This window comes from Triticum aestivum, chromosome 5D (assembly GCF_018294505.1).
Source record: "Triticum aestivum cultivar Chinese Spring chromosome 5D, IWGSC CS RefSeq v2.1, whole genome shotgun sequence".
Taxonomy (NCBI): domain Eukaryota; kingdom Viridiplantae; phylum Streptophyta; class Magnoliopsida; order Poales; family Poaceae; genus Triticum; species Triticum aestivum.
In genome coordinates, this window is record NC_057808.1 from 426,988,548 (window position 1) to 427,013,836 (window position 25,289).

A 25,289-nucleotide genomic window follows, 5' to 3' on the forward strand; every position below is an offset into this window, starting at 1 on the left:
GTATATATTAGGAACATTTTTTGTACATCAGGAAAGTTTATTTATACATGTACATTTTTTATAATATATGATTAATATTTTTCATATATATGTTTTGATTTCTACTTTTTCATACATGTTGTACATTTTTTATATACATGATAAACATTTTTTATACACGTTTAACATTATTTTTCACAGCTACACTATTTTAAAATACGTAAAAGGGTGCTTTAAGAAAATAAAACTAAAAATTGAAAAGAGAAATGTAAAAAAAAACCTGTCAAGAAACAAAAAACTGTAAGAAAAAACAATCAAAAAAACAAAACTGTGTCAACGAGGCTACTTACATGGCGAGAGCGGGTCACTGCGTGCCGGCCGCGGGACGGACGAGGAATTGCCCCATCGATTCAGAACTGGTATGGACAAGGGGAATCTGACTTTTTAATTAAAACAAAACATTGCAATGGTCCTCGCGGATGCTGACGCAATGTGATTTCTGACCAGTGCATTGATGTCAAAGTGAACAAATTCAACCAAGCACGGGTAAACAGCGGGAGTAATTATGTCTCTCTTAAGGTAGCCCAATGCCTCGTCATCTAATTAGTGACACACATGAATGGAGGGAGCTCCTAATGGGCGCCTTGAGCACCGGTTACCAGCGCGCTGGTATGGGCCCGCCCATGAATGGCCAAATCCGTCCCTCGCCCGCAAGACTCACACTTGTCGTTCGGTTCGCGCAACCACACATCGCGCCTTATTTTTCGCTTGTTCTATGGATATCTATTGGTCTAGGGAAAAATGTTCAATTTTTTTAGTATTTAATAGTTTGTGAATATTTTTTAAAGGTTTAAAAAACCTCACGAATTAGAAAAAGGTTTGCGCTTTTACAAAAAGTTCATGATTACGAAAAGTTCATAAAATTGAAAAAGCTCATGAGTTTGAAAAGCAGTTCAGAAAATGAAAAGGTTCACCAAATTTGAAAAAATTCACTGATTTTAAAAAACTCTCATTGATTTAAAAATTAGCTCATCAAATTTGAAAAAAATGCATTGAATTCCAAAAAAAATCATTTTTTAAAGAAAAAACACAAACTACATAAAATTTCATCAATTTTGAAACAATATCATCGACTTGAAAAAGTTCATGAATTTTTAAAAAGAGAAAAAACAAACCAACCCCCCCCCCCCCCCCCCCCCCCCCAAAAAAAAACCCAAACAGGTTCAAGTACGTTATTTGAAGAAGAATAAAAGAAGGTATCTACAACAGTGGGAAAGTTCTCCCGGGTGGTTACTAGGTTGTACATTGCCTGTGGGGTGCGTTGTTCAAATCTCCACAACGCTCAATTTTTGAAAGGTTCTACAGAAAAGAAAAGAAAAATAAGATGAGCCGGTTAGTGCGGATGGGGGCTGTGCACCCGTTTGTAGGTTTCAAAGAAACGGGCGTTTAAGGCGCTGTTTAGGAAATGCCGCGAACGGGTGTGTTAGGCCCTTACCAGCGCTCCGCGGTGTACAGGTGCTAAGGGTGCCACATAGGCAAAAAGTGATGTGGCAAAACAATTAAAGAAGAGAGAGAATGTTATGGTGACCCCAAGAGAAAACAGTGCTAAGTGTGTGGACCTACGCAAAATGACTACAACAAATACATGAAGGAGTTTAAGTGTTAACCAATTCAATGAGGAAAGCTTATCTACAAAAACTAAGCACCTATGCATTGGGGAGACTGGTTGCTAAGGTTTTTTACTGCACTCAGCACCTCATATAGGCATAATGCATTGGAAGTGGGAGCTCCTATGTGCTGCATTCTATGGCAAATACGTGCCCCATTGCACAGGTGCGCCCGTCTGGGCCAGCCCATTGCGGAATGTGGCGCACCGCGAATGCGGTGGTGAAAAATCACAGAAATAGTTAGTTCGCGCTTGATAGGAATCAAACCCGTGACTACCTGCTCAAGTGCGCTTGCTGCTAACCACTGCGACCGAAGAGGACTCATGTTAGAAATACACCGCGAGAGTTAAAAATTAATAGCAGTAGCAGACTTAACACTATTTGAAAGAATCCCAAAAAATATTCCAAAATTTGAGATATTTTCTGAACTTTTGAACAGTTATTGACAAACCCGAACAATTTTCTGAAATGACGAACACATTTTGAATTTTTTGAACTTTTTTGTAAGCCTGAACATTTTCCGAAATTTTGAACAAAATTTCAAAACAAGAACAATTTTAAAAATCATGAACATACTTTGAATTTTTAGAACAAATTTCGAAATGGACAAAAATTTTGAAAATCCCAAACAATTTTGAAACACGGCAATTTTTTTATACATGATTTTTTTTTGAAAACAAGAACATTTTCTGAAAGTTCTGAACAATTTTTGAAAACAGGAATATTTTTTGAAATCCCGGTTGTTATTTAAAAAGTTCTGAAAAAGATGAACCAAACATTCTGAACAATTTTTGAAAAAGAAACATTTTTTTGAAATTCCCGAACAACTTTTCAAAATGCGAACATTTTTTTGAATTTATGAAAATTTTCCGGAAACACAACCATTTTTTAAAAGCACGTCCAATGTTTAAGTTTTCAAACATGATTAAAAAAGAAATTAAACTTGAAAAATAAAAATAAACAAAAAAATTAAAAAAGGAAAAGAAAAGAAAGAAGAAAAATAAAAATAAAAACCAAAATAGAAAACACCAAACAACAGGAAAACCGGTTCAGGGAACCTAAACCAGAAAAAACCGACTGAGAAACTCTAGAATGTTCCCAAAACCGACAATGCTGGAACATGTTAATGGGCCGGCCCAGGTTACCGCTCGATTGACACCTCTGTGCAAAGGGGGAGCTCCTATTGGGCGCCATAGGTGCCAGAAGTCCTCCCTGGCGCCTACGAGGACTTTTTTGAAAACAAGTTCATGAATTTTTTAGAAAAGTTCACAAAAACTGAAAACAGTTCATGGATTTTTGAAAAACGTCCATTGATTTTGAAGAAAAAGTTCTTTGATTTACAATCACGCATTTAGGAAAAACAAAGAAAAAAAGGAACAGAAAAAAATAAAAAAAATAAAAAAAATAAAATGTGAAATGGAGAAAGAATAAGAAGGCGCAAGAAGTTACGGAAGTGGTTAGCATGGTTATTGAAATCTATATGTCTGCCAGATTATTGAAAATTATCATGATTTCTTCTTATCATACAAGGTGTTATTTTAGCTATGAAACGATATGATTACAAGTCCACATTCACAGTTTGGAATGTATCTCTCTGCTATCTTATCATACAATCAGTTTTCGATGGGGATTGACCATCCATTCAGCAGCTAACAGAGAATATCAAAGCAGAGGCTGCCCTCGATTGGTGATCCCAAGCACCTGGGATGTCCACTAAGATCATTGTAACATAAACTGAAAACCACCTCCTAGGAGGCATGTCCACTAAGATCAGTAAAAAGAAACGCAAAGTCTTTGTGTTTTCTTGAAAAAATATCCCTTCGCTGAGGGACAATGACAACCCTAGCTCTATTTTGTGGTTGTTTCGTGCACATAAGTTTTTAGCATATATTTTACACTTCTGCGAAAACTTTTGCCTTTTGTTACTCTACATCGGCCTGCAGGAAAAACCTGCATGTCTTAGTCTCCATGAGTGAGCAGTTAGCTCTTTTTGTTGCATCTCCTAATCTGCTAATTATTTCCCATTAAAGTGGTTGTTGGTTTATTTGCTTTTGTACTATTTAGTAGTGATTCAAGCTATCTCATAAGGCTTTGCATTCTATATGCATCTTATAACAATCCTATATAGAAATGCAGTACCTGTTGATATTTTTTTGCAGGTTGCATTTTCCTTTTTTACAATTAACTTCACACAGAGAAGTATCCTTTTCAAGGCAACAAGGTCAAGAATTCACATTAGCAATTGGCTCTTTTGAGCTTCCATGTTCGGTTATAATATATTTAATCAGGATATAATACTTCTTATTCCTTTTTGTTTTTATAAAAGACCATAGACAACTTTTGCAAAGCCATTTATCTGTTGATTGTTGGAGCGGCGCCATCTTGTGCCTCTGTCTGGTTCGCGCACTTGCTTCATGAGCAGCGAGGTAACGGATCTGGCAGGCCGACTGCGCTAGCAGCGTTCCATCGGTAAGGAGGCTGTTCCCAATTGACCGGAGGAAGGGAAGCACCTGTAGGTCACTGAAGAATGCTACACTAGATGTGAGCCAGTGTGCTCACAATGGCGTTTGGATGTGTTTGCCGGACATGAAACTCGCTTCCATTCCTGCGATCCTTCAACAAAATACCAGGTGTTGGTGTTGGTTGTGTAATGTATCCACCTGCACTTTGTATACCATATAGCCGTGTAAGTTTTGGTTATACCATCTTCTAGCGTCAATTCTGATTATACTAGCGTCGGCCCCTCGGTTTCTGTTCTACTCTCTTCATTCACAAATATAAGATGTTTTGGATGACGGACTGGAATATTACTGACATTTCCGTCTGTATCCTCTTTGTATGTGGTTTTATAGAACCTGTAGGTCGAAAATGACCAGGGTTGATGTGTATATCCGTTTTCCCTCGTTGTAAATGATTTTATTGAACGCCAGTAACCGAACTATGTCACCGTTTCCAATATTATGTATTATAATGGCTACTATTGTACTCCTCAGATCAGTACAATAGTAGCCATTAGTACGTACTCCCTCCGTTCCAAATTACTCGTCGCAGAAATGGATGTATCTAGAACTAAAATACATCTAGATACATCCATACCTGTGACAAGTAATTCGGAACGGAGGGAGTACTACTGAGAAACATTGACATAGTTCAATTAACGATCTTATATTGTGGGACGAAGTGAATAGATGACTATAAACGCTGCATGTGATAGTTGTGCTAGATTATCGTAAGGGTATGAAAAACACCATCTAATCTGATGCGCTTTGCCCACAAATCGGAGCATGGAGCTACGGGCAAGTGCCACGTAAGTAGATACAACTCCCTCCGTATCGAAACAAAAAAAAACGTTTTTTAAGGTTTGTTTAGCCTACAAATAAGTTCTATATTTTGGTATAGAGGTAGTAGCATTTTTGTTTGTCCAATTGGAGTTGTCTTTGCGATGATGTACAGGGAAGAGTTTGTCACAGCTCACATGATGGTCTTCTCATAACATGTTTGTCATGTGCATGATATTGCAACGTGAGGATCTTCTATATCAACGGCAATAAAAAAGCAAATGATTATAAGTAGCATAACTTTGGTATTTATGTTTCAGTCCTGGAAGTAATTTGGTGGGGGAAATGTAATTCATGTTAAACATGATTTTTGCACAGTACATACTAAGCAATGATTTATTTTATTCATATATAGCAAGGAATACACATACATATATCATGAGAACTCGGCCAACCCTTAGGTACATTACATTTCCCGCTTATTCAGCTTAACCTTCAGGCCATTCTTCATTTGCAGAAGACAAGACAACTTTGTCTCGATGGTTTGACCATCTAACATTTTCACATCAAAGTTCCACACGATAGCAGCAACGATGATCTTCATCTGCATGATTGCAATATCCTTGCCAAGGCACAATCTTGGGCCCGAGTTAAAAGCCAAAAACTTGTGAGAGGGCACGTGTCGCAGCTGGCGTCCATCCTCTGAGAGCCACCTCTCTGGCCTATACTCCCGGCAGTCGGCTCCCCAGACAGACTCCATTCTTCCGATGGAGTAGATGGAGACGAGGACGATGTCCCGGGCACACACCTCATGGCCACTTGGCATTACATCGGCGGTGACAACAGACTTGCGCTCGATAGGGATCGGCGGGTACAACCTGAGTGTCTCCAATAGGGTGGCTTGCAAATAAACTAGGGTTTTGACATCATCTAGATCCAACATCGTCATGGTGGCTCCTGCAATGGATGGTTTGCGGGATATGATGGGTGCTAGTTCATCACGTATGCTCGACACGACGTGCGGGTTCTTGGCGAGGTTGTAGATGACCCACGACAAGGTAGTACCGATCGTGTCCCTCCCGGCGATCATGTAGGTAATGAGAGTTGCCTGGAGCAAATCATCATTGTATCTTGGGTCATTGACATAACTGGACAGAATGTCTATGGGTACCTCTTGAACAATAACATGGTCGTTCCCCCGCCTCTTCATGATCATGTCCATTGTGAAGCAGCAAAGCACCGCTTGCGCGGCGGCAAGCTTCCTCTCTGGACCAATGTCCAAGCGCCTCATCGCCTTCCAGAAAAATACTGGCACAATGTGTCGGATGAAGGCCACCTCCATGACTGTGTCCATCGCATCCGCGACGTGCACCGACGGCATGTCAAGGGACAAGCGACCCGAGTCCATGCCGAAGATGGTCATCGCATATAGGTCGAACACGAGCCTCATCATGAGGTCATTCATGTCGACAGGAGCATTTGTTATCGCCATGTGGGCCATGAAGGGCAGAAGGCCCTTCTCCACCTTATCGCAACAACACGTGTTCATCAGCCCTACCAACCGTGGGCTGCTCAACACGCCCTGGTAATTCGTGCGCTCACGACGACATGGCTCGTTGTCGACAGTGAAGAGTGAGCCCCTTGCCACATCGAAGATATCGGCGAACTCCTCACCCTTGGGATAGTTTGTGTGTTTCAAGGTGAAAATGTGTTGGATATTCACTGGGTCACAGGTTAGGAATATCCGTATACTAGCTATGGCAAACTTTAGGCTGTGCCCGGACAGTGCTAGGAGGTCAAAGGCGATATAGTGATGCAATCTGTGGAGGTTGATGGCTAGGGAAGGGAGGATGCCCACTACTGGCCAGTCCACTGGCAACAATGGATTCTTACTAGACTTTATGTAGTACAAACCTAGAACAACTACAAGTAGCACAAGTATGGAGAACAGTCCCGGTAAGAACGAGAATGCCATTCTTGGAAGAGATGTGTGCTGCATGCATGGACCTATAGAGAGAGATCTCGGAGATGCAAGCAGATCTCTATTTATAGAAACACTTCGTTGTCAACTTGGATACCTGGCCGAAAAGGAAATAAAAGAAACTTGCGTGCACACATGAAAACTCTTGCCATTTTCTTGTTAATGAAAGACAATAAACGTGGCATGTTTGGTGACCACAAGTTGTGTATCCCATTAATAATAATGAATGTACTACATATAAAAATATCTGCAAGTTAGTATAAACCAAGATAACGTCGATGGCTCGATGGCGTAGATTCCTACCTGGTCGTTCTGGCAGGTGGGGTAACAATTTGCAGGGTTTGTCAGCATGGCGGCGGTGGCTACCTTTTGCAGTTTGCTTCTCCTGCCTCGTCTCCGTGACGTCGATGTGGCCTCTGGTGCTGAAGTGAGGCATGTGAAAAATGGATAATTGTCTCTTGGATATGCAACTAGGGCTGCACACGAGTTGAGTTCGAGCGAGTTGGACTTGACTCGGCTCAACTCATTCAATATTCGAGCGAGCCCAAATTGGGTGAAGCTCAAGGTCGAGCTATAGAATATGACTCTTACTCGGCTTGTAACGATCTCGAGCTAGTTTCGAGCTAAATGAGACAATAAAAAATATAACCGGTGTTGGTTATCCCAACTAGGTAAGGCACAACACCACGCAAAAAAGCATCAAAAAATATTGTTCCAATCAAAACGATGATAATAGATTTATGAGTAGTTTGACTTATTTTCTCACAATATAGCCGAGCATGTACCATATTAATGAAGCATAACATATATAGTAATAAATTACAATGTTTTCATTTATTATATAGCATGATCATTTAATATAACAATATTATGCCGAGTTATCGAGCTAAAATCAAGCGAGCTATTGGCTCAAGATCAACTTATTTCTGGATCGAGCTACATATAGTTTCTATTCAGCTCGTTTCTTTTCGAGATGATCTCAAGCCGAGCCAAAAAAAACCAATCGATCTCGAGTAACTCACGAGCCTCGAGCTTTTCTTGCAGCCCTGTATGCAACTCTGTCGGCGGCCCGGGCTCCCTCTCTTTGGCGTTAGTCTGGCAGGATGGTGGTCTTGATGACTTCCCATCCATGATCAATAATGACATACTAGCTCTGGCGATGAAGTGCCATGTGGCGTCGGAGCATCGGCTTCTTCAGGTGGAAGAAGATGGTTGCCCGAGGGGCTTTAATGCAATTTCTTTATTTTTAGTGGTGTTTGTATTAATAGTTTGGTTAATAGAACATAGTACGTTTCCGCCAAAAAATGTTAGGATGGATGGTTACTCCTAGCCGACCCGGATGAAACTACATGTTTAACAATTTGCATGTTTGGTAAATTATTACAAATTATCTGTTTTGATGGGAGACGACTTGAAGGTAGTAGTGGTAACTGGTCAAATTAAGGAGTTGTTCCGGAAACCTCGAGCTCCGCCAAATTCAAGGATCCGAGGAGCACCTGTTTCCCCGCTCTATAAATCTGAACTGCAACTCCGGGTGCTCCGGGAGCAGAGTCATGGAGCGGGAGGGAATCCGAACAGACCCTAAATCTCCGCAACTCGGTTAGTGTGTGTCTGTTCTGATCAATATGTGCGTGCGTGCGTGTGCACACGCGCGCTTATTTCGTACTAGGTGTCCAAACTCCGGAGAGTGTGTGCGTGTATTCGGGTCCAGATGTGTGTGAGAGCGTTTATATCGTACAGTACTCACGAAGTAATATCTCCAGATAGCCTACGCGCAAGTACGAACATCACCAGGTACCACCCTACACGCAAGTATGAACATCACTAGATAGCCTATGTACGAGTACAAGAAAAGAAGAATATAATAGGCCGACTTCCACCTACAAGACAAAAAAGATGTCACGTTCTGAGGCAAACAACGCGCGATGTCCAAGCAGTCGGCAACGATAAGGAATGGCGTCTTTAGAAATGAAAGGACCATGCCCAACTAATTGGACAATCCCACCACATGCGGATGACCATGCCCAACTAATTGGACAACCCCACCACATGAGAATGCGACCAAAAATGTTATTCCACACATCAAAATTTCAGCTTTTCTCGAATAATAATGATTACATCTCTCATCACCATCGTAGGATAGCAATGAAGATTTGAATACTATCAGCATTTAAGCCCGTCCCGCTCAGGCTTAGGCAACCCGTTTTCGGCCATGCCAACCACATACGGTGTGAACATCCATAACAGTTCATGTGTTGCCTCTATGGCCCCCAACCTTGTTTTTCTCTTGAACTGTTTAAAAACATAGTAAAATAGGCTTTTCTCATTGTATTGTCAATTATATCATTTGTATGAAATGAATTAAGTTTACATTTATTTAATACCAATGGAAAAAATGGCAAATCATAAGCCCATAAGTAAGTTCAGTTGTTTGTGCTCTTGGAATAGAGTTGTGCTGCATGCATGATATGTAGAGAGATGCAAGCCAGTTTTAGTTTATAACAGAAGCTCGTAATCAACTTGCGCACAGACCCCTCGCATAAAAAACTTGTGTACATGTTTTGGCATTTCCGTGTTAATGAAAAACAATAAACATGACATGTTTAGTGATCATAGTTTAGGTATCATAATAATATAGTGATTGTAGTCCATATAAAAATATCTACTCTTGTCGATATGAGTTTGTGTATCATGTTAATAATAATGGTTGTACTCCATATAAATATATCTACCTATTTCCAGCAAAAAATCTACCTGTCCCCCCCCCTCGTTTTAGAAGGCCTAAGTCTGTTTTCATCAATTTCCGAGTATAAGCCCACATTGCCGCATAGTGTTAATGCCCTCATTCCATAGATATGCTTGTGTATACCTCGTCGTGGTAGGCTGAATTGGCGGGGCTTCCCAAAAAGGTAGATTTTTTGCCCTCATTTCTATTAGACAATTTGAATCCATGGAATTAATCCGTTGTCGGCTGGCCCAATTTAGGAAGATTAGTTGAGTTTTATACGAAGGTAAGATTTCTATTTGGCAATCTGAACCCAAGTTTTTGGAGAAACTTTACCTATGCACAAGAAATTTGGGAGCTGGGTCTTCTAAAAGGAAGGGAGGGAGTAGGATAAACCTAGCTTGTCAGGACTAGGACTAGGACTACGACTACAAGATTATTGCTACAAACATTAACGATTATATGCATATTATATTTTGCATGGCTACCAATCAAGTGACCACATTAATTTGTACTTTGATTTCCCCATCCATCATTACTTCCATTACAAAGTTTATTAGGGAGAAGTTACAATGCTACATGAAATTTGGATGTAACATGCCACCTACAACATAAGTAATTGATAATATATCTCAACAATGCAAACAACACACATATATATACACATGTATAAGAAACTAGTGAATTTTAAGACTACTCATAAATTCTAAAGATAAGAACTTTCACACTAATTAGAAAATTAGGAACATCCCATGTTTATTTGAGAACCAACATGTGGTTAGTATGGTTCTACTGCCAGCATAATAGAGATCTAACAGCAGCTCTAACACTTAGTGTGTCTCGTAAGTTTTAATGGATTATCTTCTCAGTGGGAGACCATTGGGAGGCACCAATGGTAATAGGGGCGGACCAAGTATAAAATCAACCCTGTGTTCACACATAGTTGAGATATGTAAATGTAAATCAATAATCAGTATAATGGTCGCACACTTACAAGTGACACTGTGCATAACAATGACACATTTTACAATTTAATATAGTTAGATAGAGGGGTCAAAGTGAAAATGCTTACCAAAGTAAGAAATTGCACTTGAAATATTAAAAGATCATAGAATATTAAACAACAAAGAACCAAAGCTTTGAATACCATAAAGGAGACGATCAGCAACTGCAAAAATGCAAATCTATGTCTCGATTAATGAAATCATTTAACCATTCCATAAAACTTGAGAGTTTCCATTTAAGATGGCTTTCTATGCTCTACACCTGCACCTTGGTAGTAAATATTTCAATTTCTAACAATATCACACCAAAATAATTTGGACCTATAGTTTCCACCATTTTTCTTTGAACCAAAGGAGCCTTGAGAACCAAAGGAGTTATGAGTAGTAAGAACTAGGAATATGAATCATATGGCAAGCATCCATGGTCAGCTAAGGCAACTAGGGAAGTCTACAAATTCGTCATCATTCCCACTTCTCTAGCAACTTAATTAGCAAGGGCTGCCAACTTGGGCGACAACAACATGATCTGGGCAACGACAACATGACAATCTTGGCAAAGAGAATGTATGCAATGATTGAAACCGAATTGATCGACCATGGTATAGTAAAGGCGGCCAATCGCTTGCCATTGGGCCACATAGTTGTATCGGTTGGTCATGCGCCTTTTGCTAGCTGGGATGCCTGTCTCTTTGGTGTCCAGCTAAGATTAATATGGATGTCAAGATTAATATGCCTGAAATGCTTAGGATCTCACTTCGGCAAGCCCCCTTTGACATCTTTACTGAGAACCACCTAGGGATCTATGGCCCAGTTATATTTATTCTAGTATGTTCTCATGTCGATTTAGTTGCTAGTATTCTAAATAGTACTTCCTGAAGGCCATGCATGCCCCTTGTTAGAGTTTGTGTCGAATATTGTGTACAAGGTAGGTTACAGTTGGACTCTGAGTAGTATTGTGTTTAGATAGGATATGGAGTCGTGTCCTAGTAGGACACTTGTATCCTAGGCCTCTCATATATAGGGGGGGGGGGGTAGACACACGATGTAACCTATGCCAATATAATAGCACATGAATGCAGGGAAAGCCGGCGGCTTGTGCCGTTGTCCAGGGCGACCGGGTGCGGTATTGTAGCGGTTTCATGGGGAGGAGGGCCCATAGTCAGGCCCCGGGGATGTAGCCATATCGGTGAACCTCGTTAACAAATCTTGGTGTCGTACTCGTGTGATTGCTTGGTCCTCGGATGATCGACGGTATGCCTAGAATTTATTCTAACACCCCTCATTATAAAGGCTGATGTCTCCTACTTATTTGCTTCTATATTTGCTCAATCTGATATGTACATTCAAATTTATTTCTCCATAGTTCTTTGTCATTTGCGTATCAGCCAATTAATTCTTTCTTAGCAAAAAGAAAAAATATTTTGGAAAATCCTTAGCAGACTTGAAGGAAATATAGCAACGTGACACACGGCCTTCCTTAGTATTTCAGCGTGTGGTCTATGAATTAGCAAACCAAACCCTATATTTTCAAGGACATTTGCTTCATTATGCTTCCCATCAATGTAATCTGACAACATAATCTAGTTAAACACAATTCAAAAAAACCAAGTACTATCATCCTATGCACGATGTTGATGTACCATGCATATTTATGTAAGAACTAATTAATGCCATATTTGTTTATTAGTCTATAAGTATTACATTCTAATATTTTTCTCTTAGTATGAACTATGTATATCCTAAAATCCCGTATTATTTAAACACAATTTCAGAACAACAAAAATGCCACACTTATAATCAAAATTTCCCCTCCAAATGTGTTTTTCTGAAAAATCTTGAAATGTCAATTCTTTTTTTAAAAGGAGGATATACCTCCGGCCTCTGCATTTGGACGATGCATGCAACCATTTTATTAATTATTCACAAGGAGAATACAACGTAATACATCAGTAAGCCTGAAGCCACCATCTAGGCAACACTTGTTGCTACTCCTATCCCCTTGATGAAGGGGTGCCGAATGTCCAAGCCAAATACCAAACAGACATCACACCAAAGCGTAACATCTAAAGCTGGATGCCCCAGCCCAGCCACATACCAAGACTGGGTCACACACCGGACCGACACACTCTCAGAGGCTGCTGCCGCCATCTTCCACCAGTCCATCACCAGAGCAGGAACTGACGCATCAACCTTGCCTGGCCTGCCGTCGATGCTACCACGGCGCCAGACAACGCCACCATCCTCCATGTATCCGTCCACATGTGCCCGTTGTCGAACCTCCGCATCGCCATGCCACCGGGATCCGCCGTCGGCCTTGCGGTAGATGTAACACCGCTCCTCCTCTTGTCCCCTCCAGACAATACTTGCTCCAAAACGATGCCCCCAGAAGGGACAACGACATAGAAGATGCCATCATCGTCCGATCCGGCAGACCTAGATATAGGGTTTCCGCCGGAGCATCACGAGATGGGTGACACGACCTGCAACAACGATGCCTTGAGAAGGAAACGACGTCACAGACGCCGCCATCGTCCGCCATGACCGTAATCGGCGCGATTTTCACCGGAAGTCGCTGCCCCCCTATCTCGCAGTTGACCGGAACCGTACGGAGCCTTGCCGTGAAGACAAAAGCCGTCGTTGGCACGCCGACAGGGATCCCTAGCCGCCGCTCACTGGTCCCTCCACGCGCAGCCGGTTGGATAAAACCACGCCGGGGCGGACCTGGACGGGACGCCAGATCCGCGGCTTCCGTCGCCACCCATCTCTAGGCACAGACTCCACCGAGAGGAGCACCATGCTGGCCATGGATCTGGCCACCGCCACACAGGCAAGGGGCGCCGCCCTACCTGCTGCTCGCGGATCCAACGCCGGAGTAGCCCTGCTGCCTCCGGGAGATCTCGCAGCACACCACCTGCCCTAGCGCTTTGGCGCCAGGCCCGCCGCCACCGCGGACTTGGCCGGCGGCAATGGGGCAGGAGAGGAGACGGGAGGGACCTGGCGGTGCTAGGGTTTGGGGCCCCTGGCGTCGCCCAGGGAAGGCGACGCGAGGAGGCGACCTGATGGACTATGATTTACCAAATTTGTGCTCCTCGGGAATTTCAGCCTCGAGAAGGGAACAACGTCACAGACGCCGCCATCGTCCGCCATGATCGTAATCGGCGCGATTTTCACCGGAAGTCGCGGCCCCTCGATCTTGCAACTAACTGGAACCGTATGGAGCCTCGCCGTGAAGACGAAGCCGCCCCTCACCGGTCCCTCCATGCGCCGCCGGTTGGGAAAAACCACGCTGGGGCGGACCTGGACGGGACGCCAGATCTGCGGCTTCCGTCACCTCCCATCTCCAGGCACAGACTCCATCGAGAGGAAGAGCACCATGATGGCCATGGATCTGGCCGTCGCCACACAGGCATGGGGCGCTGCCCTACCTGCTGCTCGCAGATCCAACACCTGAGTCGCCCATGCCGCCTCCGGGAGATCTCGCAGCACACCACCCGCCCTCGCGCTTTGGCGTCGGGCCCGCCGCCACCGCGGACTTGGCCGGCGGCAACGGTGGCAGGAGAGGAGACAGGAGGGAGCTGACGGCGCTAGGGTTTGGGGCCGCTGGCCTCGCTCAGGGGAGGCGACGCGAGGAGGCGACCTGATGGACTATGTCTTTACGAAATTTGTGCTCCTCGGAAATTTCAGATCAAAATGTCAATTCTTAAATTACAAGCAACAATGGTGACCCGTCAATTCGAAGCTCTGCAACTCTGGTGAGTGTGCGCGTGTACTCCTGTCTGTATGCGCGTGTGTGTTTATGTCGCACTAGGTGTTTGCAACTTAGATGAGTGTGTGCTTTTACTCTGTCCAATAAGGTACATTACTCTGCTAGGATGAGCAAGCAATATAAGTTCTATCCCACGGTTGATATCCCATGGTATCATGGACTTGTCTGGGTATGATTTTTCATTTGTAGTTTATTCCTCCATAAGGCATCGCTTAACTTAACTAGTAACATAGCGCATTACAAGACTAGTTTACTTATGTGGCATGTAGTTAATAAAGAGAGAGGTGTTTGAAGTAACACAATATGTTACTGCAACATAACGCTACCAAAAGCAAAATGAGTGTACAATCTAATAAATGCAATCATCTATAAAATGCTATGATACTACTTCTAAGTTACTTTGCACTATCAAGATAATATGTAGACTGGTGTCATATTTACGATCAATCGCATCGGTGTGCTCGTCGCTCAGCACCATCGCCGCACACTAAGCTCGTAGCACATGCAGTTATCGCGGAAGATACTTAACCGATTGAAGCCCCCCCCCCCCGCGTCGCCCTCCTCTGGCAACACGGGGGGAACCCTAGCCGCGGCAGTAACAACCCCCTCCGCCGCCCTCCCCCGCATCGCCGCCGCCGGAGGGCCGGCCGGCGAAGCCGTGCCGGACCCCAGGAAGGCGGCGACGGGGCCGATATGTCCACTCGCGCCCCAGCAACCCTCGCCCCACTCCACGCCCGACCCTCCTCCCCCCGCGGCGGCTTCCCTGCTGGTCCGGTGCGGCGGCGGTGCGCCCAGGGCGTGCGGAGCGGCCGGATCTCCCCCCTCCCCCGCTGCAGGCTCGTCGCGCCTCCCCCGGCAGCGTGCCTCCCTAGCCGTCGCGGGCGCCACCCCCCTCCACGCGCCTCCGCCCGCGGGCCCGGATTCCTTCCCCGACGCGTCCCGGCGCCCTCTTCCAACTGCTGCTGCATGTGCCTGCCAATCCAATGGCGGACCTGCAGCCACCCCCACCCCTCGCGGCGGCGCGACCCTTCTGGTGCTGTTGTTGGCCGTGGGGTGCGGTGTGGGGCCTGCGGCTGGTTGCGGGGGTGGTCCTCGCCTGCCCACGTGCAGGCGCTCCCCTCGTCTCCGGCGGCACTTTCTCCTCCCGAGCAACGGTGACGGCTCTCGCGCGGAGATGGCGATGTTTGTGTGGTTGTGACAGGCACTGGGCACCTCACGATGGGTCCTTGCTGGAGCTGTTCCGGCCTCGGTGGTCCTGGGCCCGCGTCTCTCCGGTGTCCCTCGCCGCAGGCGTCCTCTGCTGGGCAGCTCCAGCCTCGATGACCGTGTGGCTGCGTCCCTTCCAGCTCACCCGGTTCGCCGACGTCCCAACGGCTACGGCCACGACAACTCGGATCTGCGTCTCTCCAGTCCTAGCTTGCCGGCGTTGCTAGACGCCGTCGCCCCGACCCCACGTGTGGTTCGCTTCGTCGCCTGCCCTACCATGACATCAAAGCCTCCCCTTTTTCCAAATCCAATGTTCGCGGTTCCGGAGGCGGTGTCACCCTCCGACGGCAGGCGTAGCCCCTGCCAACCCCCCTTTTGGCATGGTGGTTCCGACCAACTTCGGGTTCCTGATCTTCGATTCCTGATTCCGCGGTTATGGGATTGCTCAGCTTCAGGCCAGGGAGAGATCCCTGCTCCGCTTGCCGGTGCTGGCAACGACGACATCTGTGGGTGTTGTTTCCTTCTTGGAGGCGTTGCCAAGGCCTTCAGCTGCGCCCCTCTTCGAGCTCAGGGGAAACCCTAGGCCCGGTTCCTCCGGACCGGATGGCGATGGCGTCTCGGCGCCATATTCCTTCTTGAAGGCGCTATCTTGCTTGCTCGCGGTGTCCTCGATTTCGGCTCGTGAGATGTTTGAATTCTTGTTGGTTTGGCATTGCCGCTCTTGGGTCAGGCTTGGTAGGTTTAGCTGTGATGTATCCTCTGTTTGGGCTGAGCATCCCTTGTCTCTCTGCTCTGGGCACCATGTGCACGCCTGTCTGCGTTCGTGTCATGTGTTGTATCCCCCGCTGTACTCATTCTTTTCCTTCTATCAATGGAATGATACGCAAGCTTTTGCTTATTCGCGAAAAAAAAAGTTATCGCTACTATGCCGTAGAGCCGCAGTTGCTCCACTCGCCCTCGCTACTGCCGTTCAGTACCTCCTGGCTCACGCAATACTTACATCTTACACACTGAATACATGCACGCTAGGCACTTGTTTGATCATGTAAATGATTGGGAATTTAGGATACTACTACTGCTCATCCAGTGACCACCACTGGAATGAACAGAACACTACTACCGCCATGCAAGATGAAGTGCATCGAAAAAATTCAGGGCAAAGCATATCTCTTGACTTGAAAGGAAATTGTTCATTCGAACAAAATCAAAGTCTTCATGCTGCGAGTTTGGTGTACATGAGGCCATAATGTATGAAACGTCTCAGCTCACTGGAACTCCGGCTGTATCTGCTAAGTCTTACCACGACGCCGACACAATGCGCAAGCCAATTTCCGTCAGTGCGCCACCATCCTGCATCTCACCCATCAGAGGTGACCAATTGGGGACGATGACACAAGCCTAGTTTGTCGGCAAGGCATGAAAAGGTTGATCACCTTATAATTTTACCCATGAATTGAGGGATTTATTTCCTACACTTTCAGTTTTACCTCTGAAGGGCTCCGTACTGCTCAGGTTTCCTTTGTGATGGCAACTGATACTACTAGCCGGCTAGGGGAGCAGTATAAATTTCTTGGACGCGTTTAGTGGGCGGTCGGCTGCCCACTAGTGCGATGGAGCGGTCGGCCTGAAAAGGTAAGTACCTGTCCCCCCGCGCTCCAGAAAAGGAAAGTGAGCACCAACCCGCACGATCGAGCGGCTGCTCACGATACGCGCAAACAGAACGAGAAGAAAAGTCCTCCCCCACGTGGCCAGCTGTACCTACCCCGCCCTCCCACACCCGCTCGCCCCCACGCCACCACGGTTCCTTCTTCCTCTCCACGAAAGAAGGGATCCAAGGCCCTTCTTCCTCCTCCTACATAGCAGCCATTGCAGCCCCAAAGTAGAAGAAGAACTTGCTTCAGAAAAGATCTAAGGGCAGGGTGGTCAGATCCATACCAGGCAGCAACATCAGGGCAGGTAATTTCCCTCCCTCTGCCCCTCTTCACTCCCCCTTCTTCTACTGCATATGTCAACCCCCTGTAGAAGCTGCTTCCCCCCTTCCTCCATGGATCTAGCAGAAATCCATGGAGAAGCTGCTTCAAAAAGAGGTGGACCTGGCAAATAACCCCTCCAATAACACCACCCTCCCCCTCATGAGTGTCATATCTGCAACTGAAAAGAAGTACCACGAATTGCTGTGCAACTAATCATGGATAGAGGCCTACGGTTTCCTGGTTTGTGCAACTAAACACAAGTCATTAGGTTTAGTTGCACACCAAACATGGTTTGAGACCAACTTTACTGAACATTTTTCTAACATGCATGCCAGCCAAGTTTCCCCACCTAGATGTGTTAAAGAAGCCAACTAAAGCAAGTTCAGTGGCCAACTGAAACATGGTTCTAGCCAAAAACCTAAACATGCATTGTAGCCAACGGAAAATGCATAAGTGTGCAACTGAACATGTATCCCAACCAACTGAACCAGTATTTTGTCAACTCAACATGCATGCTAGGCAAAACTGAACATGTATCCTGAACATGTATTTTGAGTGAACACTATAGAAAAGCTGGAGTATATGTGCAATAAGAACATGTATCCTGGCCAACTGAACATGCATGCTGGCCAACTGAATATGCATCCTCGCCAAATAGAACATCTATTATAGCCAACTGAACATGCATGCTGGCCAACTGAAAAAATGCATCCTGGCCAACTGAGACATCTATTCTAGCCAAAACCAAAAATTAGTAGTACGACAGCAAAAACACAAGAAACTTTTGTACATAGCAAACGAAACCACAAACCAAATATTAAAGTAGTCACGCATATAATCTTGTCCCACACATATATCCTGGTGCCAAACCTACTGCAAAGCTATAGTGTAAGAAATATGTTCAATATACTAGAAGTAGAAACAGAAACAGCGATGAAAAACATATATCTATAATCTGTCATCCAATTCTTCTTTCTTCTTTCACCTGGATTTCCCTGTCTCAATTGTGGCATCAAATTATGTGCAAAAAAATCTAGATCAGCTGCTTGCCAACAGAAAACCTGCACATCATTGGAACAAACAGAGGGAAAAGTCAGAGAAACTCTGTACCAAAAAAAGTCATGTTCTTGCCAACTATTTACTGCAAACTGTGCAACTAACATAACAAGGCTGTGCAAACAAAAAAAATGCATACCTGTTATAAATAAAAGATTCTGCTATAGAGATGTTGCTTTTTGAACTAAGATTGTCATAAAATGGTGTGCAACTACCTATTTACTAAGTTTTTAGGTTGTTTCAAACACTCTTTGATGATTAAAACTTAACATCACTTCCTTGTTTTGTATATGCAGTGCTTGTGTGGCAGCAGCCTGAAAAAGGAAAAAAAATGCTTGATCTCAATGAGTTGCCTCCTGATCTCAATGAGCTTCCTTGTGATATGGATCAGCAACAACCTAGCATACCGCAAGGGAATTTGATAGAAAATTGGCGCTCTGTTTACTACACGCAGACAAGTCGTGGGCCTAACCCTATGGGCCATGACAATGTGGCAGGACAGTCATCAACCCGTGGTGTCCCTGTAGTGGTGTCTTTGCAGTCAGAGAGTCGTACTCTTGATGACACGGGCACCGCGGCAAATGTTCCTGGTCCAACCAGGACTGAGCTCAGTGCTGGCGCTGTTGATGGTGCTGTGCAAGGAGAAGAAGGAGAAGATGAGGCTGGTTCTCAGCCAATGGAACCCTATGTTGGCATGAGGTTTGACACCCTTCAAATTGCTAAGGATCACTACAACAGCTACGCCTTACGGATGGGTTTCTCTGTCAAAATGAACACCTCTAGGTGGACAGGCAATGTATTGGTAAAACAGCAGTTTTGCTACAACAAGTATAAGAAGCCAAAAGCTGATGATGGTGGAGCTGAGGCTCCTCCTATCCTGTACCCTATACCAGATCCAAGACCTGTTGACACTGATGAGGAAATGGAAGATGAACCTCCAATCTTTGCTGAAGAGGAGGCTGGTGCTAGTAAGAAAAAGAAGAAACAAAAACGCGAGACAATAAAGCAGACTCAATGCAAAGCGAAAATGTTGGTGAAGCTAATGGATGGGCGATGGGAGGTGACGCATTTTGTTCGTGACCACAATCATCCGCTGGTGAACAAACCTTCATTGTCCAAATACTTGAGATCCCACCAAGGCATCTCTCCTGATGAAAAGGAGTTTTTGCGCATCTTGTATAACTGCAACTTGACTACAGGTGTGTTTCTATATCCCTTACAGAATTAAGTTTCCCTCTAGGCAGTCCAGTGTGCAACTGTTATGTTACTGGTGTGCAACTAAAATGACTTAACTGTGCAACTAGATTACCTTCACCGTGCAACTACATAATGTTCCTGTGCAGCTAGATCACCTTCACTGTGCGCCTACATAATGTCCTGTGTGCAAAATAAAAGTGTTTTTTAAAAGGGGCAACTGGTTGTCAATTTCCTGCAACTATCTTCTGTGCCAACTCATATCGTATTATTGTGCAGCTGGATATGTGCATTCGTACGACTAATAAAATGTATATTGTTTCTTTTTGTATTATGCAGGACGTATGATGCATGTAATGGCAGAGTTCTATGGATCTGAGATGATGGTGCCATTCGGACCAAAGGCAATAACAAATCTGTGTACAAGTTTCCATAGAGATGACACAAAGGAGGGTGATCTGATTGAGACAATTGCGCACTTCAAGGATATACAAAAAACTGATCCAGACTTCTTCTATAAGGTGAAATATGATGAAGAGACAGAGTTGTCAACATATTTTGGGTGGATGGCTTAGCTCGAAAAGCTTATGCGGAGGCGTACCACGATTGCATATCGTTTGACACCACCTACATGACCAAAATGTACAATATGCCGTTCGCGCCCTTCATAGGAATAAACCGACATGGCCAATCTTTCATGCTGGGTTGCGCGTTTGTGAGGCAGGAGTTGGCATCGAGCTTTGATTGGGTCTTTGGAGCATTCCTAGAGGCTATGGATGGCAAACCTCCTGACAACTTCTTCACCGATCAGGATGGTGCAATGAGGCAGTCAATACAGAGCATCTTTCCAACCACCGTGCACCGCTGTTGTCGATGGCACATCATGAAAAAGGCTCAGGAAAAAGTTGGTTGGCTGCTGTGCTGGAATCCAGGACTCTCTGATGATTTCAACAAGTGTGTTGACTTCAGCTTCACTATAGACGAGTTTGAGCAGAATTGGGCTGGGTTAATGATGAAGTACGAGGCTATGACACACACGCACTTTGAGAAGTTGTACGAATACAGGTCAACTTGGGTGCCGTGCTACTTCAAACACAGGTTCTTCCCGTTCCTACAGTCTACACAGCGTAGTGAGGGGTTCAACGCCGTCCTAAAAAGATATGTGAACCCACACAACTCAATGCTGAACTTCGTCAAGCAATATGAAAAAATCCAGAACCACATCCTTGCCAAGGAAGGCTGCAATGATTACACGACAAAACACCTTGAGATTGAGCTATGGTCCAACTTCCCAGTAGAGAAGCAAGCTTACAAAACCTATACTAGGGACCTTTACCGCAAGTTCAGAGAAGAGTTTGAGCTGATTGGACGTTATAATGCATTCCAAGTTGGTGCTGATATATTTGAGCTCAGACCGAACCAGGAATTTGTTGCCAAATATGGTTCTCGAAACTACTTGGTGTAGGCAAGGGTGGAGGAGGGTTCCTATTTGTGTGAGTGCTGTAAAATGGACAAGGACGGCATCCTCTGTTGCCACATCCTCAAGGTGTTCACCCATATTGGAGTTGATGTCATACCGGAAAGGTACCTGCTAAGACGGTGGACACCTACTGCTGTACCTAGTGCGCCAGGGACTGGTTATGAGCAACCGGATGAAATGCCTCCTCAATCAAAGAAGCAGATAAGGGAGAGGAACGTGATATACGATTTTGCGAAACTAGCAAAGTTTGCGAGTGGTTCTGATCCAGCACAAGCTATTGTATACAAGCATATGCGCGCAGCACGTACCGAGATCGGCCACGTGAACAAGTCCACGAAAAAGAAAAACCGACTGCTGCCACGGGGCCATCAAATGATGGCAACCCTCGAGGACCTCCTCCACCTCCAGGCAGCAATCAGGGGGCTCATCATCCAGGTAATTACCTGCCCCAACTCCTGATCTAACTAGGTGTGTAACTTCAGTTGCACACATCATTGTGCCGAGTTGCACACATCATGGTGGCCAGTTGCACAGAACAGGCTGCCTAGTTGCGCATGCTGTGTTAGTTCAAGCATCAAGATAACACAACTAACTTGTTTTTCCTGTTCTGGATATAGGTGATGTCAACCCTCAAGGACATCCTCCACCTCCTGGCTGTACACGGCATCCTCCGCCACCTCCTCCCCTACGTGCTCCTCCCAATGGCCCTACAGGCAGCACTCAGGGGGCTCATCTTCCAGGTAATTACCTGCCCCAACTCCCCATCAAACTAGGTATGTAACTCCAGTTGCACACATCATGATGCTCAGTTTCACAGAACAGGCTACCTAGTTGCGCACGCTGTGTTAGTTCGAGCATCAAAGATAACACAACTAACTTGTTTGTCATGTTCTGGCTATAGGTGATGCCAACCCTCAAAGACCTCCTCCCCCGCCTGGCCCAACTAGCAGTGCCCTGCGTGCTACTCCCAATGGACCTATAGGCAGGACTCAGGGGGCTCATCACCCAGGTAAATACCTTCCCCGACACCCAACAAAACTATAGGGTGTGACTTCAGTTGCACATATCATACTGCCCAGTTGCACAGAACATGCTGCCTAGTTGCGTGCGTTGTGTTAGTTTGAGGATCAAGCTAAAAAATCTAACTTGTTTTTCCTGTTCTGCCCATAGGCGATTACAATCCAAGTACCATGACGGGCCGTGCTACTGCAGGTGTTTTTTTCAACTTAACTTGCACACAGCAACCAGTTAGTTGCACCGCATGGGCTGTGTGGTTGCAGAGAACATCAGTGATGGTTGCACAACAACAAAAATACTAAACTTTTTATATGATTATTACACAGGTGATCGTGATGGTCCTACTGCCCCGTTGGAGGCTGCATCCCCTGCACAAGCTTCTGATGGTTTTGTGCCCAGGGATCCTCCAAGGTCTACTACAAAGGGTAGGGCAAAGAGTCAACGGTACAAATCGGTGCTGGAGCTACACCCAAAGAAGAAAAACAAATGCAGGTAGTGCCAATCTACAGAGCACACTGCTAGTGTGTGTCCACTCAGGCTACTGTGATTCTGTTTCATCGTTTGTAACTTTGGGACAAAAAAGGAAAATAATGATGTTTTTTTAGCAATGTTGAGACCAAGTGGACACATTCAGCATCTATGATTTCTCTTTATCTAATTTATGCTCCTTGAATTAGTTCATGCACTGTGTAAAAAAGGTTGCTATTTGTGCCTTTGTTGGCAACTGGTTAAATATTTAGTTGTTGAACAATTGTATGTCCAGTGCTCCTAATGTATCAACAAAAGTGGTGATATTGAGTTGCAAACGGAATTCCTACTAGTGTGCAACTACAAAATCTGCTTAAAAATTGTGCAAAACCAGCAACTTCCTCCATGGAGCAGAGAAAGAAAAAGAGTACTGACCTAGTCCTTGTCGTATCTCAGCAACTTCCTCCATGGGGCGGTATTGTGCACGCTAGTGACCCAATCATATGCCAGCTTCTTCCTGATGTTGAGTACTTCCTTGGGTTCGTAGTTGGGCAGTTGGCTACCGTTCCACTCGGTGGCGTTAAGCAGTGCGAACAGCCCACACTCATTACTGCAATGGGCAAAAAAGAAAATTTGTCACATAAAATTAAAACCAATAAAGATAATGCACTCTGTGCAACTGCTTATGTTCTACTGTGCAACTGCTTATGTTCTACTGTGCAACTGCTTATGTGCCAGTGTGCAACTACTTATGTGCCACTCTGCAACTGGCTAGATAATCCATTAGAAACTCATAAAAATGATAAACAGATTGCAGACTAGTAATGTGTCTTAAAAAACTAAAGATTGCACATGTAGAAAAAATTAAAAACTACAAAATGATGGTAAGAAATTGAGAAGAATGCCATGCTTATTGTCTTACTTGCCGAGCTGCTTCGGTACGTCAATGTCAATAATCTGAAAGTGCTCGATGCTGAACTTTGGGTAATGCTTCCTCCATAGCTGGCGTACTGCCCCCGTGATGGTAGAGGCAGTGGTCATCAGCTCAATGTTGTCCAGCGTCCTGTTTGAGTCAAGAACTTCGAAGCGTCTGTCCCTCAAGTTGACATTGAAGACCCAATAATGCCTCCCTCCCTCCTTATCGGTTACATCAGCGCACTCGAGCACTGGCAGCATGACCTGCAAGCGTGAACGATTTTAGACACAGATACATGCTGTAGCTAAGAAAAACAGTAAAAGACTTGGTCAAGTTAAAAACAGGTTGCAACAAGTATGTGCCAACTAACAGATGTGTCATGTGCAATTGAACATGCTGTGGGTGCCAACTAAAAGAGATGGATCATGTGGGCACAACACTCACCAAGTCTTTCTTGTCGAGACGGTTCTTGTAATCAAACTTCTTGTTTATCTCATTCACGTTGTGGATCCCTTGCTGTAAATTCATCTGCAGAGATTATAAAGCATGCCTCAAACTCCTTAGTAGATGAAAGGCCTCCCTCAATTGGTCAACAAAAAAGTGCTACAGAACAAAGATGAGGGTAAAGAAGGTTTTGGAAAAACTTACAGAAAACCTCAGTGGCATAACAACCTTCTTTAACCCTTCTGGTAAGTTATCCATGATGTGTAAGATTCCAGTCTCAATAACAATTTTTGACAGCCATTGAACCGGCTTCATCGAATCAACTAACTCCTTTAAAGAAATGTAGAAAGCACCAAACCTGATTATCTCAGGGCTGAATTTTTTTTGAAAGCAATAAAAAGACAAGTTAGCTCGAAGGGTCACAGCAGCACAAAAAAATGTGCATGAAATTGAAAACAGAACAGTGTGCAACTAAAAGCCCTGTTCTGTTGAACATGTTATGCTTTCTATGCAACTAAGTGGCTGGTCCTGTGCAACTGAAAAAGATATGTATGTAGGCTGTGGGGAGTTAGTTTACCTGGTAGCTTCATCATTTGCTCCTTCGTGATGCCTGACCCAATACAAGAGGGCAGTGTAAAGCTTGTTCACTGCCTCATTGGAGCTGAAAGTCTTCTTCTTGTTGTAGTCAATGAATGGAGACCTTTGAGATGCTGCGGGCCTTATTACCCTCCTCTGTCTTCATGCAATAGGTGGTCCCGAAGAACTGCTCGTGCCAACTTCTGGTTCTGCGCATATCGGGGTGTGGCAATTCTCTGGTGATCCAACATCTAGCTCTTGAGCTATTGCCTTGCCAGCATCAGCAGCAGCGCATCCTTCATTCACAGCTGCTGGGTCCAACTCACACTCATCAATACAAATCACACCGGCTTCTCCTGTTTCTGCTGCTGGAGCAGGTGCTGGAGCATCACCATGATAAGACTTTGATCTTCGTATGGGTTCAAGGACCAGGGCATCTCCTTGCGGCACAAACACGGGTGCATCGTTCACTGACTTGGTTCGCAATAGTGTTGTAGTTGGCGGCCTTGGAGGCTTGCACCTACTTATAATGTTGAACACCTCCTCTTGTGTTAATGGT

The 25,289-nt window shown here is 44.8% G+C and overlaps 1 protein-coding gene across 1 annotated transcript; it reads right to left on the reverse strand.

Moving 5' to 3' along the window:
• Positions 1-5,390: 5,390 nt before the first annotated feature.
• LOC123125275 (noroxomaritidine synthase 2) lies at positions 5,391-6,911 on the reverse strand. Its single transcript, XM_044545794.1, has one exon. It carries the CDS (start codon positions 6,897-6,899, stop codon positions 5,391-5,393), a length of 1,509 nt encoding a protein of 502 aa, XP_044401729.1. The 5' UTR covers positions 6,900-6,911.
• Positions 6,912-25,289: the final 18,378 nt, after the last annotated feature.